The sequence below is a fragment of the Lampetra fluviatilis genome, chromosome 36, assembly GCF_964198595.1.
Source record: "Lampetra fluviatilis chromosome 36, kcLamFluv1.1, whole genome shotgun sequence".
NCBI lineage: Eukaryota > Metazoa > Chordata > Hyperoartia > Petromyzontiformes > Petromyzontidae > Lampetra > Lampetra fluviatilis.
The window spans coordinates 1,797,352-1,812,839 of NC_136310.1; the positions used below are offsets into that span (position 1 = coordinate 1,797,352).

A 15,488-nucleotide genomic window follows, 5' to 3' on the forward strand; every position below is an offset into this window, starting at 1 on the left:
CCGAGTCGGCCTTCATAAGGTGCGCGCTCACAGCAACAACAGCGAGTTCACGGCTCCTCCAGGGGGTCTTTATCGTTGTGCGCGCGCTCTACTCACGTGCATTAATTATGTTAATTAGCTATTATACCAGCTTATCAAGACCTTGAAGCTGACACCAATTAATTAAATGCGTAAATGTGCGAAGAACAAATACGCATTCGTGCGTTGATTGGCCGATTCACATTTCAATTCTAGATTTCATTTTTACAATCACTCCGCTTGCATGTAATAATAATTACTTAAATACTGTTACCTGGATTGATGATATAAACAGAAAGAGAATACACATTTACACTCGCATTACAGACGAATGCGCATCGTTCACCCTTGCTAAAAGTGCTGCTTCTCAAAATTGCAATTGGTTATTAAAATCTCAAAATTAAACGATTTCTCTCTTTGTCAATGCGTGTCGTGGTGCATCTGCAGTATATCGCGTATGCAAGGCACACCGTGTACAACATAACGTTTACACAACGTATAATATACTGCACAAATTAACTGACATGTTATGCATCACACTATGTACGATATGCCACGTTTCTCGCAATTATCCTTCTTCATGATGTACCGTGAACAAGGACCGTGGCCCGAAACGTCGCGTATTGGTTTTTTTATTGAAATGCCACAGTGTTATTGAGGAATGTGTAGAGTGCTCTTTGTTGTTGTTGTTTGTGCTTTTGAACCACTGCCAACGCACCAAATAAACTATTATATCCAACACAATGAGTAACATAACATAGTCCACAAACTATCCAAACGGCCAATACATCATGAAAACGCAACGCAGAATGCATTCAACAAAGCATACAAAAAGCACAATACAAAAATATCCCCAAACGAATAGAACAAATGATATCACCATCGTCATCATCATCATAATCATCATCATCATGGTAATTGCCCAGTGCGCTTCGAAGGGAATCAACACGGGAGGATCATTTACGTGATATACATTTCTCCGGCGTAAAACACAAAAGTCTGACACAGTACGCTGTGATGCCGACCCCAGGCGTCACGTGTAATCTAACGTACTTGTGCAAGAACGCTCAGCACCCGTACATCATCGTCACCACGTGCAGGAGGAATACCGAGTCCCGGTGTTTTTCTCTCTCTCCAAAATCAGTTACCGTGGTGCGCGTGCCGCATTCTAATTGGAACCTCGTGCCACACGCTACAGCCCGGCGCGCAAATCACTTACAGGTGCAGACCTGCTTAGAATTGGCAACACACACGCGGACGCAGACTGTATATACAATAACAAAGGCCAAGATCCCCCCCGTATAGCTTTTAACAGACTGTTGGGGCAAGTGTTGTTAATGAGCAGCACCTGTGAAGGCAGGTTTCGGAACACGTGGGGGTGGGTGTCCAACATCACCATGCCCAGTCGCCTTTGTCTCCCCAGTGGTGAACTTTTACCTACCGCACCAGATAAGCTGCATGTGAAGGCGGAGTCGACTTACGGGAGGGCCAGCACCAGTTAAGATAATTATAATCGCCACCGGTTATTGGCCGTGAGCGGGAATCGATTTCGGGTGGTCGGGTTCGTAGCGCAGTGCGCTAACCGCGATACAACCGCTCCCACAGTGCATACAATACGGTGAATACATATACACTACATACTTATTTCGCACCGTACGTAGCCAACCTTGCTAATTGGAGGTACATATACACTACATACTCAGATATACACTACATATATATACACGCGCGCGCACATAGATACTGACTACAGTTGTCCAAAGCTGCATAGCATGTATTGTGATTATAATGAACACATCACACAGCCCCTACACACACGCAGTCATTTAAAATATTCCAGACATAATTTCGATGTTTCAATCCACTGCTGGATGAAAGCCTCACCACGTGCGTTGTTAGTTTCTGGGCCGTTATTTGACCATACTTCCCCACGCCGGTCAGTGCCAGTTGATGGTGAGCGGTGGTGCTGGGTCGATCATGACCGGTTTAGCTACCAACTCGCCACTGATGTTTGCCGTGAACGGGAACAGAACCTCAGTTGGGTTTATAGCAGCGCAGCGCGCTAACCACTGCGCCACCACTCCAACGCCAGTGACGAATGTACTGTATATATACACACGCTCGAACCGTCATTGCAAAGCATAACTAGAAACACATACCTATAGTGTATACAGTTTGCATTTCGGTGAACTTACGCAATAAATAATACGTTCATAATCAGTCATAGGTGAGAGGTTTCCCCCCCCGCCCCCTTCCCCTCCCCTTTAATATTTTCTGAAGTCCAGTCTATTAATTGTTGAATGGCGTGATGTTATTCACTCGCTGCACGCTTACGAACGCAGCCGGTGGCGATGTTCTTGATCCCACGAGTTACCGGCCGCGTATTCGCCCTGAACACGTCTCGCGCCGCCGTTGCATTCGCGTGATCTTCGTCGTCGTCGTCGTTGTTCAGCCACCCCGAGCCTCTTGCGCTCGACGCCGACATCTGTCCCCGCCGCCTGCGAGAATCACCGACGAGGGAGCGGTGGCGCAGTGGTTAGCGCGCCGCGCTGCAGAAACCCCAGGGGCCACGTGAAAGGTTCGATTCCCAGCGGCGGCGAACGTCGCTGGCGATTTATATCCGAAGCGGGACCTGCCCCTCCCTGTCCCTCGGTCCGCACGTGACAACGAGCCGCACGGACCAGCGTGGTGAAGTATGGTCACGCAAAGACGTCACGCGACAGATACGGCGTAGGGAGGGGGGGGCATCATCATCATCAGTGGATTAAGAAGTGTTGTTACTGGCAGTCATGGCCCATGCACTGGAGCTGTGCGTGTGTGTTTGGTGCAGAACGCGGTAGCGGAGTGGTACGAACCCGGCGACCCGAGTTCGATTCCCGCTCACGGCCAACACCAGTGACGGCGAGCCTCAAATGAGTACCTGGTGTGGGTGTGTTGACATCGTCACGAGGGAGACAAAGGCGGCCGGGCGTGGTGCTGACCACATACCCGCTTCGTGTGCCGTGCCGCCTTCATAGGTGCTATTCGTTAACAGCACTTGCCCCAACAGTCTGTGCAGGCTATAGGGGGAGGGGGATCTTTATCTTTGGTGCCTAACGCGTGCTCTACCCGTGTTGTGTGTGTGTGTCTGCGTGTGTGTGTCTGCGTGTGTGTGTCTGCGTGTGTGTGTCTGCGTGTGTGTGTCTGCGTGTGTGTGTGTGTCTGCGTGTGTGTGTCTGCGTGTGTGTGTGAGGAGCGGTAGTGTAGCGGTTAGCGCGCTCTGCTACGAACCTGGCGACCCGGGTTCGATTCCCGCTCACTTGCCAACACCAGTACGATGATCTTAACCAAATCAGTACCTGGTGCGGTGTGAAGTAAACATCGCCACTGGCCACCCACCCCTCCGTGTGCCGTGCCGTGCCGGCCTTCATAGGTGCTCGCTAATAGCACTTGCCCCAACAGTCTGTCAAGGCTATACTGGGGGGATCTTTGTCTTTGTATACTGCTGCATATCTCGCGATGTTGCGAGCACGTTGCGTGCCCATGTACTTCACTCGGCAGGCAGCGGAGACTGCCCGCTTTCTAGCGGCTTCATCATCACACTCGGCGGCAGGCGAATTACCCGGTTCACCGATGGGTGTCAAATGAGGGCGGGGTGTATTTGTTGGTGATTAACGTGACGCTGCTCTGGGCTGGTCGTGTTTTTACGATACAGGTGACATCAATCAACATTCGAACACACGTGGTGGTCGAATATTGTACGAATGAATACCTAACGTATAAGCAGGGGCACGGCTATATTTGTGAAATATTTCAACTTTCTACACCGCTTCATCCATTATAAATTATATCACTCATTCACGATCGACTATAGGCATTATATAGATGTACCATGAAGAAGGGCCATTACCTTAAACGTCGCCTATTAAAACTCAAGAGGATTAAATTTTGCATTCGATGTAAATGCTCCAGCAGGCATGTCATTAATGGTTATTCTACAATAAACTTGTATCCAGTTATGTCAGTTTGTGAACGTGTCAGCCCCGAACGACTATGCGCACACACACATTAAAAATACCAGCGATCGCATTCATAATTAATAGCAGTAATTATAATTAATAAAAGTAATTATGAAATAGGTTACAGAAATCCTTTAAGATACGCAGGTAAACGTCATAATTATTTAAGTGGTTATTATATTCCATAAATTTGATATCTATACGTTTAATATCCACTTGAAATGCATATGTATACACCAATGCTTCCTATGTTAATTGGAATTGGCTGAACGTGCCATAATTGCCCGTGTCACATTTTGATCTTCACGGGGCTAGTTTCTATAACAACATCGGTGTAATTTACATCACAATGTGTGCACATTCCTCTCACGTATTTCGAAGTACATGAACCTCGATCTGTTATCCTGTCTATGATATAATTAACGCGGACACATTCTCGGGGAGGGAAAAAAAAACGTGTTTAGGAGCAATCCTATGACTTTGTTTTATTGCGACAACATCTCTTAGAAAACGAGAATAAAAATGTACCTTTCAATAAATAAAAATTAGAAACAGCTGGCAGATTCCGTGGCCAAGTGAACGCATAAATGCGTTAATCTCAAAGCCGCGCACGCCAGGGTAAGTTGACTGTAATGTAAGAGGTGTGTGTGTGTTTTCTTTCGCACCGTACGTAGCCAACCGTGCGAATCGGAGGTGCTTCCATGCACACTGGTGTGGATGAGGTGAGGGTGTTTAAGGTAGTGGCATACGCAGAGAGGCCACGGAGATCGTTTGGTAAGAGTTTGAGGCTGCACTCAATAACCACGCAAGTCTCCAACTCTTATTCCTCAACTCTATATCTCTGGACTCTCTATTTGTGTGCTATGAATGAAGGACCACTGCCCGAAACGTCGACTATTATATATTTTGTATCTTGTTAAGGCCACACGTTATTGATGAAATTGTTGTTGTTAACGTCACCAGATAATTCGTTTTTATTTTTAAGGACAATTTCAGATCAATGTAATTTATTTGTATATGTTTTGTAAGTGATTTGTTTACCTTTCCTATACTTTGCACTCCGATTGTCTTTTTAATTTGTTTGTTGTTGTAACGTTCTGACCAACGCCTTCTGGACATCTGCGAAAAAGAGCTTCATAGCTCATCGGATTCCTCCAGTAGAAATGCAATATTCAGATTCTGATTAAACAGTAAATAAAAAAATGACGTCATGCCACGTGACCCCCCCCGCCACCCCACGCAGCGGGTGGGAAGAGCCCTCCACGTGACGTCTGTGACGTCACGTCACATTTTCGGATCAATCCGAAATGCCATTGTTGGCCAGATTTTTGCAAAAAATGTGCTTTCTTCGGAATAAACATCAAAACATTTGGTACTAACATCGCGAAACCACACATACCTACATAGCCTAGGTCGCCTGCTCCTTTTGTGGTAATTTATTTAGTGGAGGGAGAGGGGTCATATTCATTCATGGAAATTCCATATTTCTATGATGGGATCAGTTACCCGTTGGAACAACCAGAGGTTTTAAAAATTAACCCGTAAAAACAACGTTTTTCACTATAAATCCTTTATATGCGTGGCGGCTAGAGTCCTCTCGTCCTCTGGCTTGAGATGGCTGCCACCTATGGGTCAGATGATTGCCTGCCACCATTAAGCAATTGGTAATTAAATATAATTTATTTTTTCCTAAAAAGTGTAGAATTTTGGAAAAAATTTTCACGAAAATAAATTGTCACGCACAACGAGTCTGTGTGCAAAATGTCAGCTCGTTTGGATCAGGGGGAGTGGGTTAAAAAACGACCGAAAAATTTGCACGGTCGTAAGCAAGCATGCAAGCCAGTGAACTTAATATAAAGGATTTAAAAAGACAATGAATTGTAGTGGGTGCAATTAGAACGATGCTGTGCTGTATTGGCGATTAGCGTGGGTGCGCACCACCACCTATTATTGTTGCAGCCCTTTGCCGATCCACTGCTGAATGAAGACCTTTCCACACCGCGTGGGTCATTACGACGGCTGGACAATGCTTCACCGCGCTGGTTTAGTGAGGCTGTTCGTGAAAGGAAGGGGAGTTTATGACCCGGGTCAGCTCTACCACTCGCCACTGATGTCAGCCGTGCACGGCACACTATCCTCGCTCGGTTTGCCGATGTTCATAACGCAGTGCGCTAACCACAGCACCACCGCTCCGGCTCTTTTTGACAGTGTTTAAATGAGTTGGGATACAATAAATAAATCACCTTAACAGCTCGTAGTAAATGTAATTCATTTAACAATCGTACCCATCCGTGTAATGTAGTGTATAATAAAACAAACGCCACGGTTTGCCGTATCACGTGACACCTTCACTGCAAAGACGGACTGTGGCGAGGGAGACTTTACGATGCACATTTTGGGAAGCTGCCGCGCTGGAATCGAGAGCCACGCTTGGGAGTCGCAATCCAAGGGGGTCGCCCGTTCGCGGCTTCATTCGATCTCCCGCCGCGGCAGCTGAAACGATGGCGCGGAGTTTCTAGAACGTCCACAACGCCCCTGTCCATCCAGCTGCGTGCTGCACAGTCGCATGGCTCAATGATGGGCGGTTCGCATGCGGCGGGGTAAAGTGTGCCCAGTGCGGACGAGTAGGCCAAACACCCTTTGGAGAACTACCCCCGGTGGAGGTCCTTCTGCGTGCGGGTGCGTGAGACAGCAATTGCAAGGCTGCGCCTTTACCCCGCTGTCTGTTACACTTGCAATGTTATTATATCGCACTCCGCACCCAGGGTATATTAGAATAGTGAAACTATATATTTTTTTATTTCACCAGGTTAGGCCCACTGAGCTTTGTGGCTGTTTTTTTGAGAAGCGACCTGGCTACAGATAATACCCCAACGGAGTCGCTTATCACGTGCATATTTAATGCCAAATACCCTAAATGCACGTTGATTATCACTGTGTAACAAAACACTAATTTTGATCCTGGGTAGTAAGTGTTATTTCCGAATTACTGATGCCTCAAAAGTACAAAAAATGTCTATTATTCCCCACAAACTTTGATTTTGTGACCAGGACAGTGATATTTAGAAATTTACCTATTTTCAATGAGAAAACGTGGTATGCATTTGTGCATTTCGTTCACATAAAGTCCTGGTCACAAGAAAAGTTAGTGGGAAATAATAGCCATTTTCTATACTTTTTAGGCATAAGCAATTAAAAAATAACACTTAGTACCCAGGAATAAAAATTGTTACATAGTGTTATAAATGTGGAGGGAAAAACAGGAGGACCCGGAGAAAAATCCACGCGACCACAGAGAGAGAGACATGGAGCCTCCAAATATACAGCAGGTGTCAGTGTTGGGGTCGAACCCACGACCTCCTGCAAATCGAGCGAGGCAGTTAACATCGCTCCACCAAGGCGTCCTATCCACGGGCTCTTCACCACACGAAATCTGACAATTATTTAATTTAAAAAAAACAACTGGCCAATCGACCCAGCTTGAGGATGAACAAATGCCAGCGTTCATATTTTATCGAACACCCAACGGACGGCAGCAAAGCAGCAATTGCGGAGTCGTCATGGAGAACAGTGAATAATACGTTCCTTGAATGCGAGCAAGGTTATTCGAACTTGGGGAAACGACGACGGGAGGAGGTCATTCCGAAGTGGATCAGTGCGAGGGAAGACGCAGCACGAGAAGTGGGGTGACCTGCGGTGTGGTGAGCGAATAGGTGAGTGGGCGAGTGAGTGTTGGTGTGACCTGCGGTGTGGTGAGCGAATAGATGAGTGGGCGAGTGAGTGTTGGTGTGACTAGCGGTGTGGTGAGTGAATAGGTGAGTGGGCGAGTGAGTGTTGTTGTGACCTGCAGTGTGGTGAGCGAATAGGTGAGTGGGCGAGTGAGTGTTGGTGTGACCTGCGGTGTGGTGGTTGGTGGTGGTGGTTGAACACAGTGTGGACGAGACGAAACAGTCAGCGTCTGGGTAGATCGGGGACCTCAACACGGCTGGAATGGAATAAATTAGTTAAGTTACGGGGAATTTGAACTAGTGTCAGAATGTTGTTAAAGGAGGGGGGGGGCTAAGCCGTAGTTGGGGAGGGGAGAGGCGGGAGGGGTCTGACCCCCTCCTGTCCCCAACCCCTGGTGCTACGGGGGTGGGGGGGGGTGCTGTTTCTGGAGTGACCGTGCAATATGGATAATGAATGTTCCCCTGGCCTGCCCATTATTCACCGAACCATAGCTGGGGATATTTTGCTCGGGCGTGTGACCCGGTGACGTCACGAGCGAGGGCCACTCTGCAGGAATGTTGAAACACAACACAAGCGAAGTCGCGGGCTGACATTTCCACATTCGCAGCCGACCGCACATTAAATGCACCCGCGAGTGAACAAAGTTAATAAATAATGACTCCGGGAGCGAGGTCTCTCTCCCCCAACTCCAAGCAACCAACTACTGGCAACTCAGCCCAGCAATACCGGGCAGAGCTGCGCATGCGACGCGTGGTATAACAGGCGCCCCCCCCCCCCCCCCCCGATTTGTCAACACCGCACCCGAAGACACGTGGAGCCGCGTGTGTGCGCATGGACCGGCCCACCACGGCGCGCAGGGGAGGGGGGGCAATGCCAGATTAAAAAAAAAAACTAATACAAATGTGGGGGTCGGTCACCACCAACCCCCGCCCCCCCCGCCCCTATATACGCCCAAGCGCATGTGCTGCTGTAATTGTGGCCAGAGAAGATATCCGCGGAGTAATAACGGGAGATGATTCGCGGGATGAAATGTTTGTGGCATTTATAGTAGTAATAATGATGGGTCGCTATGCCAGACCCCAGACTCCCTGCCACCACCACCACCACGTCCCCTCCACGTCTTTAGACCCCTTACAGAGTTTGGTGAACATCTCTTGAGATTTGCACGAGTTATTGTGGCCTCATACCCCACAAAGACAAAGATCGCCCGTGTAGCCTTAACAGACTGTTGGGGCAAGTGCTGTTACAGAGCAGCACCTATGAAGGCCGGCACGGCACACGAGGGTGGTCAGCACCACGCCCCACCGCCTTCGTCTCCCCAGTGCTGATATTTACACATCACACCAGGTACTCATTAAGGCTGTGTCGACCTAGGGGACGGCCCTCATGGCCTGAGCAGAGACTGTTGGGGCGAGTGCTGCCAGCGAGCGCCCGTGAAGGCCAGTAGGCCGCTCGAGGTGGTGGTGGTGGTGGAGAGCAACAGGGACTCGTCTAAGGCCAGAGAACACAAAACACACACAAGCACACGCGTTTACATGCGCAAATGTACTTTAAAAAAACACAATTTTAATGCATATTTAAGGGAGGGGGGGGGGAGTTTTACATTCATTAAGTACCTGAAATAGATGGTTACAGATTGCACTTTGGTTTAAAAAAAAAGAATACTGCACTTGAGTTACACTCCGAGTAGTGTGCGTCTTGTGTCGCGTCACGATTAGGAACTGGACACGATCGGCCTCGCTCACACTGCCAGCGCCGCCTTCACGCGCAGCGAGAAACGTTGCACTGCCATCGTCACGTAACCCTCCCTCGCTGGTGGCACGGAGCGGCGGCAGACGAACCCGGACTCTCTCGGCTCGCAATACGAGCATGCGTCCCAGTCAACGTTATCGACTGCTTATATTTTGTACGTAAATGGGTTTCCTCCATGGACGCCTTGCAGCCGCAGAGAGGTTTTTACATTCGCGACAATGTAAAAAAATAACACACAATACACCTGTAACAATGCGATTCGGACTTAAATAAGTTCACCAAATGCAACCTTATCATCATATCAAGCTGCTATAAAACACAAAAAATTGAACAGATTCGCGAATCGATTGACGTAATTAACGCTATAATCACAATTGGCGCTGGATTATTCCACCGGTACGTTGCGTCAACTCCCGCTAAAATAAAACTTAAAAATAGGCGGACACCTTCATTGGACGGATCAACAATAAAATGATTTCTTTAAAACGAGTCAACAATTTATTTTAAAAGGGCTCCCCACGAATCAGCTCTTCACATCAAAACACAATCAACCTGTGCGGCAAAATCTCTAAAACAGTCCCGTAAAACTAACGCGGCTCTTCCGGGCGGACGCTTCGTCCCAAACAATCCCCGTCAGATTTACATCGTAAACAACGTGGAAATATAACTCGGGAGTGGAACGAACGTCACACCGCCGTGCTGTGACGTCACACGGCGACGTCGTCACGCGGTGCCACGCGGTCGTCATCTCGGGTGAGAACATCTTCGCGGCAAAGTGAAGACAACAAATTCATAAAAAAATCCTTTGCGAGGAAATTTCACTGAACTAGAAATGCTAAAAGCAAGGCAACATTCTCAATCGCTGTCATATTTCGCGTTCATGGTAAACAATTCATTTGAATAAAAGGCAAACTGCAAGTTAGGATTACTGTACAAACTATAACATTGGCACACTCACAGCAAAATAAACGAAGTCATTGATTGTTAAATTACGCAGTGCAAATGTACAAATTCCAGGCACACGTTGTGTTACGAAGGCATTCCGGTGCACACTGCCGTAGCGACACCAAGGGGCTGATGGGTAAAAAGGCAACTGCTTGCTCACGCCACTGCTGTTGGAAGGGCCCCCACTAGAGGGCCTATGTCTGGAGTACCCACACTTTACCCCCCACCGCGTGTAACCTAAGAAAATCGCGCAATCGTTTTGGCTGCCGCGACCAGAGATTGAACCGACAATTTTCTGGACTGCAGGCCCAGTGCGGCAGCTTCTTCCAAGTGCAACAAGCATTGAAATGTCTGCGCAGGTTTGTGTTTATACGACTAAATAAAACCGCGTGGCACAATCTGGCATTAAATAATTACACTCCTGTCTTAACCTCGGGGGACGCGGAATTAGGTTCGGCTAAATTAGAGATTACCTTGGGTGCAATTACAATGACATTTAATACGGGACCGTATTTACCCCTGCCACCCCCCCCCCCTGACGAGGGATTAATATACCCAGAAATTGCAATCTGTAAGAATTACGACGTTTGTTTAATTGCAATACGCCTGGTAAGCTTCACCGTGAACTAACGACCGCTCCCAAACCAACGCTGCGTTATCCAGCCACCAGGGGAGATGGAGAGAGCAACGCCCATGGATCGGTTAACGCGCGGATCGGAGACGCGTCGCATCGGCCGTCGACGAGGCTCGAGCGGGCCCTGTGCAGGACGCATCTCTAGAGAGGTACGATGTTCAACGGACGAGGCTGAGAATGCGCCCCATAGATCGGCCGCCATGGAGATGGAGCGGCGAGGCCGGCTTGTGCACGCGCGCACGGGAGCCGGACGGACTGTGGCAGCGCTGAACGACGAAGAATGGCAACGGCGTCGTGGAGGACTTCATTCAGCGGTGGATAGACCATGGCCAAAAACGATGATGATCGAGGCGTCTTCACGAAGCCGTACGCGCCACCACCACTCCTCATCCGCTCGGGAACCACGTTGGTCCATAGTCACCGCCACTCCGCTTGCAAGTCATGCCGAACGCACGGAGAAGCGCTTTCCGGTGTCCGCCCCCGCGTGTAGAGAGAGCGAGCGAGCGAGAGCGACAGAGAGAGGAGAGATTACGCCGGCGGGTTCCCAAATCCCGGCGTGGATCTCAACGGGTTTTCCGAGGCGACGCGTTCACAAACGCGCACCGCGAGGATGGATCGACCCGACATCCGCCGTCTCTCACTCAGCGTCGCACCGAGGAGGTCCCAACTCCTCCGTGCGGTCTCGACGCCGGCGAAGCCGCTTGCGACGGCGCGCATCCCGTGCCGTGAGACGCGACGTACAGGAGCAGCGGTACAAAACAGTAAATGATGACGATGATTGAGAGGTTCTTTACGCGTCACGCAGCGCCAGGCTACGAGCAGGGACGTTAAAAGTTCTCTGCTCGTGCTAATCCGTGACATTTATCGAGGCTGCGGGTTTTGGCGTGTAGCAAGCCGATCAATACGATCAGTCGACCTAAATCCATCGCTACACTAACGGTGTACGTGACCGATTGAGATGAGAGTACCGAGTATTTCCGATGGACTACATCTTGTTTTCCGCTATGGATGTACACGATTCCTACAGCCAAGGAGCGAGTATAAAACATAAATAATAAAATATATAGTTGCCAATTTATCAAATCATCAAATCGGTTGAGTCGTTAAGGACCTTTTGCAGGGGTAGACGCGGTCCCAACATGTGGCATTCAGCCCTCCTCGTTAAAATACCTACACTACAGCGATAAAAAAGTTAAACTTAAAAAAAAACCAATACATTCCATGAAAGCCTAACCCAGTCTCCATACTCACTGAATGTGCATGTTTGGCCAGGGGAGCAATTCATGATTGGGCTCCATGTGTGAGAGGAGAGCAGGGAACCCAGGGCATCAGACTCGCACACCTTGCAGGCCTAAGCCTACACAGCAACCACCTGGCAAGCTCCGACGCTCACCCATCAGATCACGACGACAAGTCCAGGCTCAAAATCGTGCTTGGGGCTTCTGAGATCGGACGAGATCGGCGGGGGCGTTCAGGGCGACTTGCTGGCTCGAGTCGCATCGAGGGTCGCGCTGCGGCACGCCACGGGGTCGGTGGGGGTGGAGCGATTCGTATTCCTCTCTCCGGGGTGGGGGGGGGGTGGGGGGCATCAGCTGCCCTGGTAATGAGTGCGGCAGCAGCTGAGGAGGTACGGCAGGAAGAACGCCGCTTGGCCCTCGTCGGGCAGCAGCTCCAGCAAGGCCAGCGGCTCGAGACGGCGCGACGCTCCCTCCATGGCCCCTGTCGAGCGAGAGAGAAGGGGGAGGGGGGAGAGAGAATGGTGGGGTTAATAAATCTGTGTTCGTCGCACGATCACCTCGCACCTCCGATTCGTGCGGTTTGGCTACGTTCGGCGCGAAAGAAGTCCAACTTACATATGTACACAGTCAGCGGCCGTTCGTGACGAAGAGCTGGCGTGATAATTGTAAGAAAAAATGCGATCGAATATCCCGACCTTTTGAGTGTGCCTGGAGCAGATTGGGAGTGATAAATCCCGAAGAAACGCCCACCACCCCCTCCCCCCCCCCCCCCCAAGTGTGGCCCGGTTTTCAACAGCGCAAGGTCCCTGATCTCAACGCAGCTTCGGACGACCGCACGGTTCCCTTCGGCGATCATCTTCAGGGAAGTGAGCGCGGCACCACCGGCAACGGGCGGACGGACGCCACGCAGACGAACGGGCCAGAGCCGACGCTCTCAAAAACACCTTCGACGTTCGTCGGAAAATCGCGAACGCAACGACGACGACAACGTCGAGGTGCCCCTTTACCTTTGAGGGCCTCGACCAGGTCGCCTAGGTGAGGGTGATCCTCCGGGATCTGTTTCACGTAGGCGCACAGCTCGACGAGGAGCTCCGACCAGAAGGAGACCTGCGAGGTGTGCGGGAAGTGGTGGCTGGCAAACGGCACGAGGGCGGAGGGGCAGCTCTCCATGAGCAGCCGGCGCACCAGGCCGTAGCTGCCGGCGTGGCACAGTGCCAGCGCCCGCACGATCGGCTCGGCCGCTCCCAACGCCGGCGCGGCGCTCAGGAGGTCGTCGGTGGCGCCGGAGGCCAGGCCACCGCCGCACAGCAGCCCCTGTGGACGCAGGAAGAGCCGCGGTGAACAGTCGTCATTGTCGTTGACAGCCATGATCAGTTCACTGCTGGATGAAGGCCTCACCACCTCCTCCAAGCTGCCACCAACATCACCGCCACCGCCACTCGCGAGCCTGTAATACAATAATTCCCCGTGCACCTGCGTACGAGCGGATTTCTATGCTCGGCTGGGCTTGGCTTGGCTCCGTCCCAACTATAATGGAAGTGTCTAAGGACAAGGGCCTCACTGAGGCTCAGCACTCGTTTTCAGGAGGCTCAACACTACGCTGGGGATGTCGGGGCAATTTCCATTCAATGTGTTCCTGACTGATCGTGTACAAAACCGCAACAATAATGAAAGTGAATACTCTTGTTCAGTCTGTGTTTACAAATTAAAATGGCTTTTTTGAGGGGTGAGATCGCCTAAATATGAATGTGTTGTTAAACCCGCCACCACCCGACATCGCCAATTAGTAACGTTTGTCACGTAAACAAAACGTGCCAATTCGTTACTAGTACAGCACACCGGTTGTATGTTGGAGCGTTAACCCACAACATGTACAAATCGAGTAGAACATTTTCGCTGGCGAATACAACCAGCTTCATCAGGCCATCGCCAGAAATCCGTGTTTACGCCCTTGAAATTTCAATGAGACGTTTGGTCTCAATGAACCCGAGTCCGGCTGTAAATAACAACAATAACCTTCCCCAGGAAAGTCTCACGGCGGCAGGAATTGTTTACCGGAGGGACCCGCCACAATGGGGTGATTGGCGAAGTCCACGAGCGTGTGTTCGGCATCTGCGTGGGAGGAAACTGGAATGCCCAGAGAAAATCCACCAGGCAGACCAGCAGCTAAGGGCTCAAAAGATTTGCACAGATGGATTGAGGAATACTTCGCCGTATTGCCTATTCCTGTCCAGGTCTCAGCCTGAGCCCACAGACTGTTATCCCCAGGCAGTCTGCCATCCAATTATTACTCCTGTGTAACATTTACTCCGTCGGGTTTAATCAACAAAGTGATTCAGTGGAAAATTAATGCCAACCATGACGCATATGAATATAGAAACACACACACACACACACACGTCTAAATTGTAATTAGATACCGTACAGTGATGGAAGTGTAGCATGTGTAGCATGTAAAGCATGATACACATGCCGTCATGACAATGTAAACGTTAAAACTCGCTACGGCATGCCGATCTCATCCTGGCTCCGTGGGCATGGCAAATGCAGTGGTGGCGGTGATGTCATCGCGCACACGTCTGCGCGATGACATCACGCAGACGTGAACTGAAGAAGCTCCCGGCGCGTGGAGCGAAACGTCGGACATCGTGCCGAACAACGCACGGTACAACCCCGACAGCGCGTTGGGAGGAACTGGGCTTTGATGGGATGCACCGGTGCCACGATTCCTCACCCCCAGCATGCCCCGTCACTTCCACTGCTGCCTACGTCAGCTTCAAGCCGTGATCTTTGACACGCGGCCCCCGCACCCTCCTCACTACCGCTAAGGAGGCACGCACTTGTAATTAGCTACGGCAGGGGACGTCGGGCCCCTCCCTCCCTCTCTCCGTCACTACCCACACCACCCCAACATGTCAATAGGCTACCTGCCCACATAGACATGGCACCAACTCATAAAGCCGGGCACAGCCAATTAGGAAGCAAAGTTTCAAAGCTGGCTGTAACCTTGTACTCGCCAAAGAGGTGGCTTTTCTTCTAAGCCTTGGAATGTGCTCTAATAACTTTGTCGAGTGACAGCTTCTAGCGTGTCCCATCAGCCTCCTATTTGCTGGCCAGCAAAGGTGGGGGAGGGAGGGGGGGGGGCAATGGACCCGGGGGCGCGCCCCCATCGGC

At 50.3% G+C, this 15,488-nt stretch overlaps 1 protein-coding gene across 1 annotated transcript in view; it reads right to left on the minus strand.

Annotated features, from left to right (window-relative positions):
• Window positions 1-9,296: 9,296 nt before the first annotated feature.
• Window positions 9,297-15,488, minus strand: part of HPS3 (HPS3 biogenesis of lysosomal organelles complex 2 subunit 1) — a 60,974-nt gene continuing 54,782 nt past the window's right edge. Inside the window, 2 exon segments of the mRNA XM_078873186.1 lie at window positions 9,297-12,795; window positions 13,322-13,628. Coding sequence (XP_078729312.1) covers window positions 12,665-12,795; window positions 13,322-13,628 — 438 coding nt within the window. The 3' untranslated portion in view covers window positions 9,297-12,664.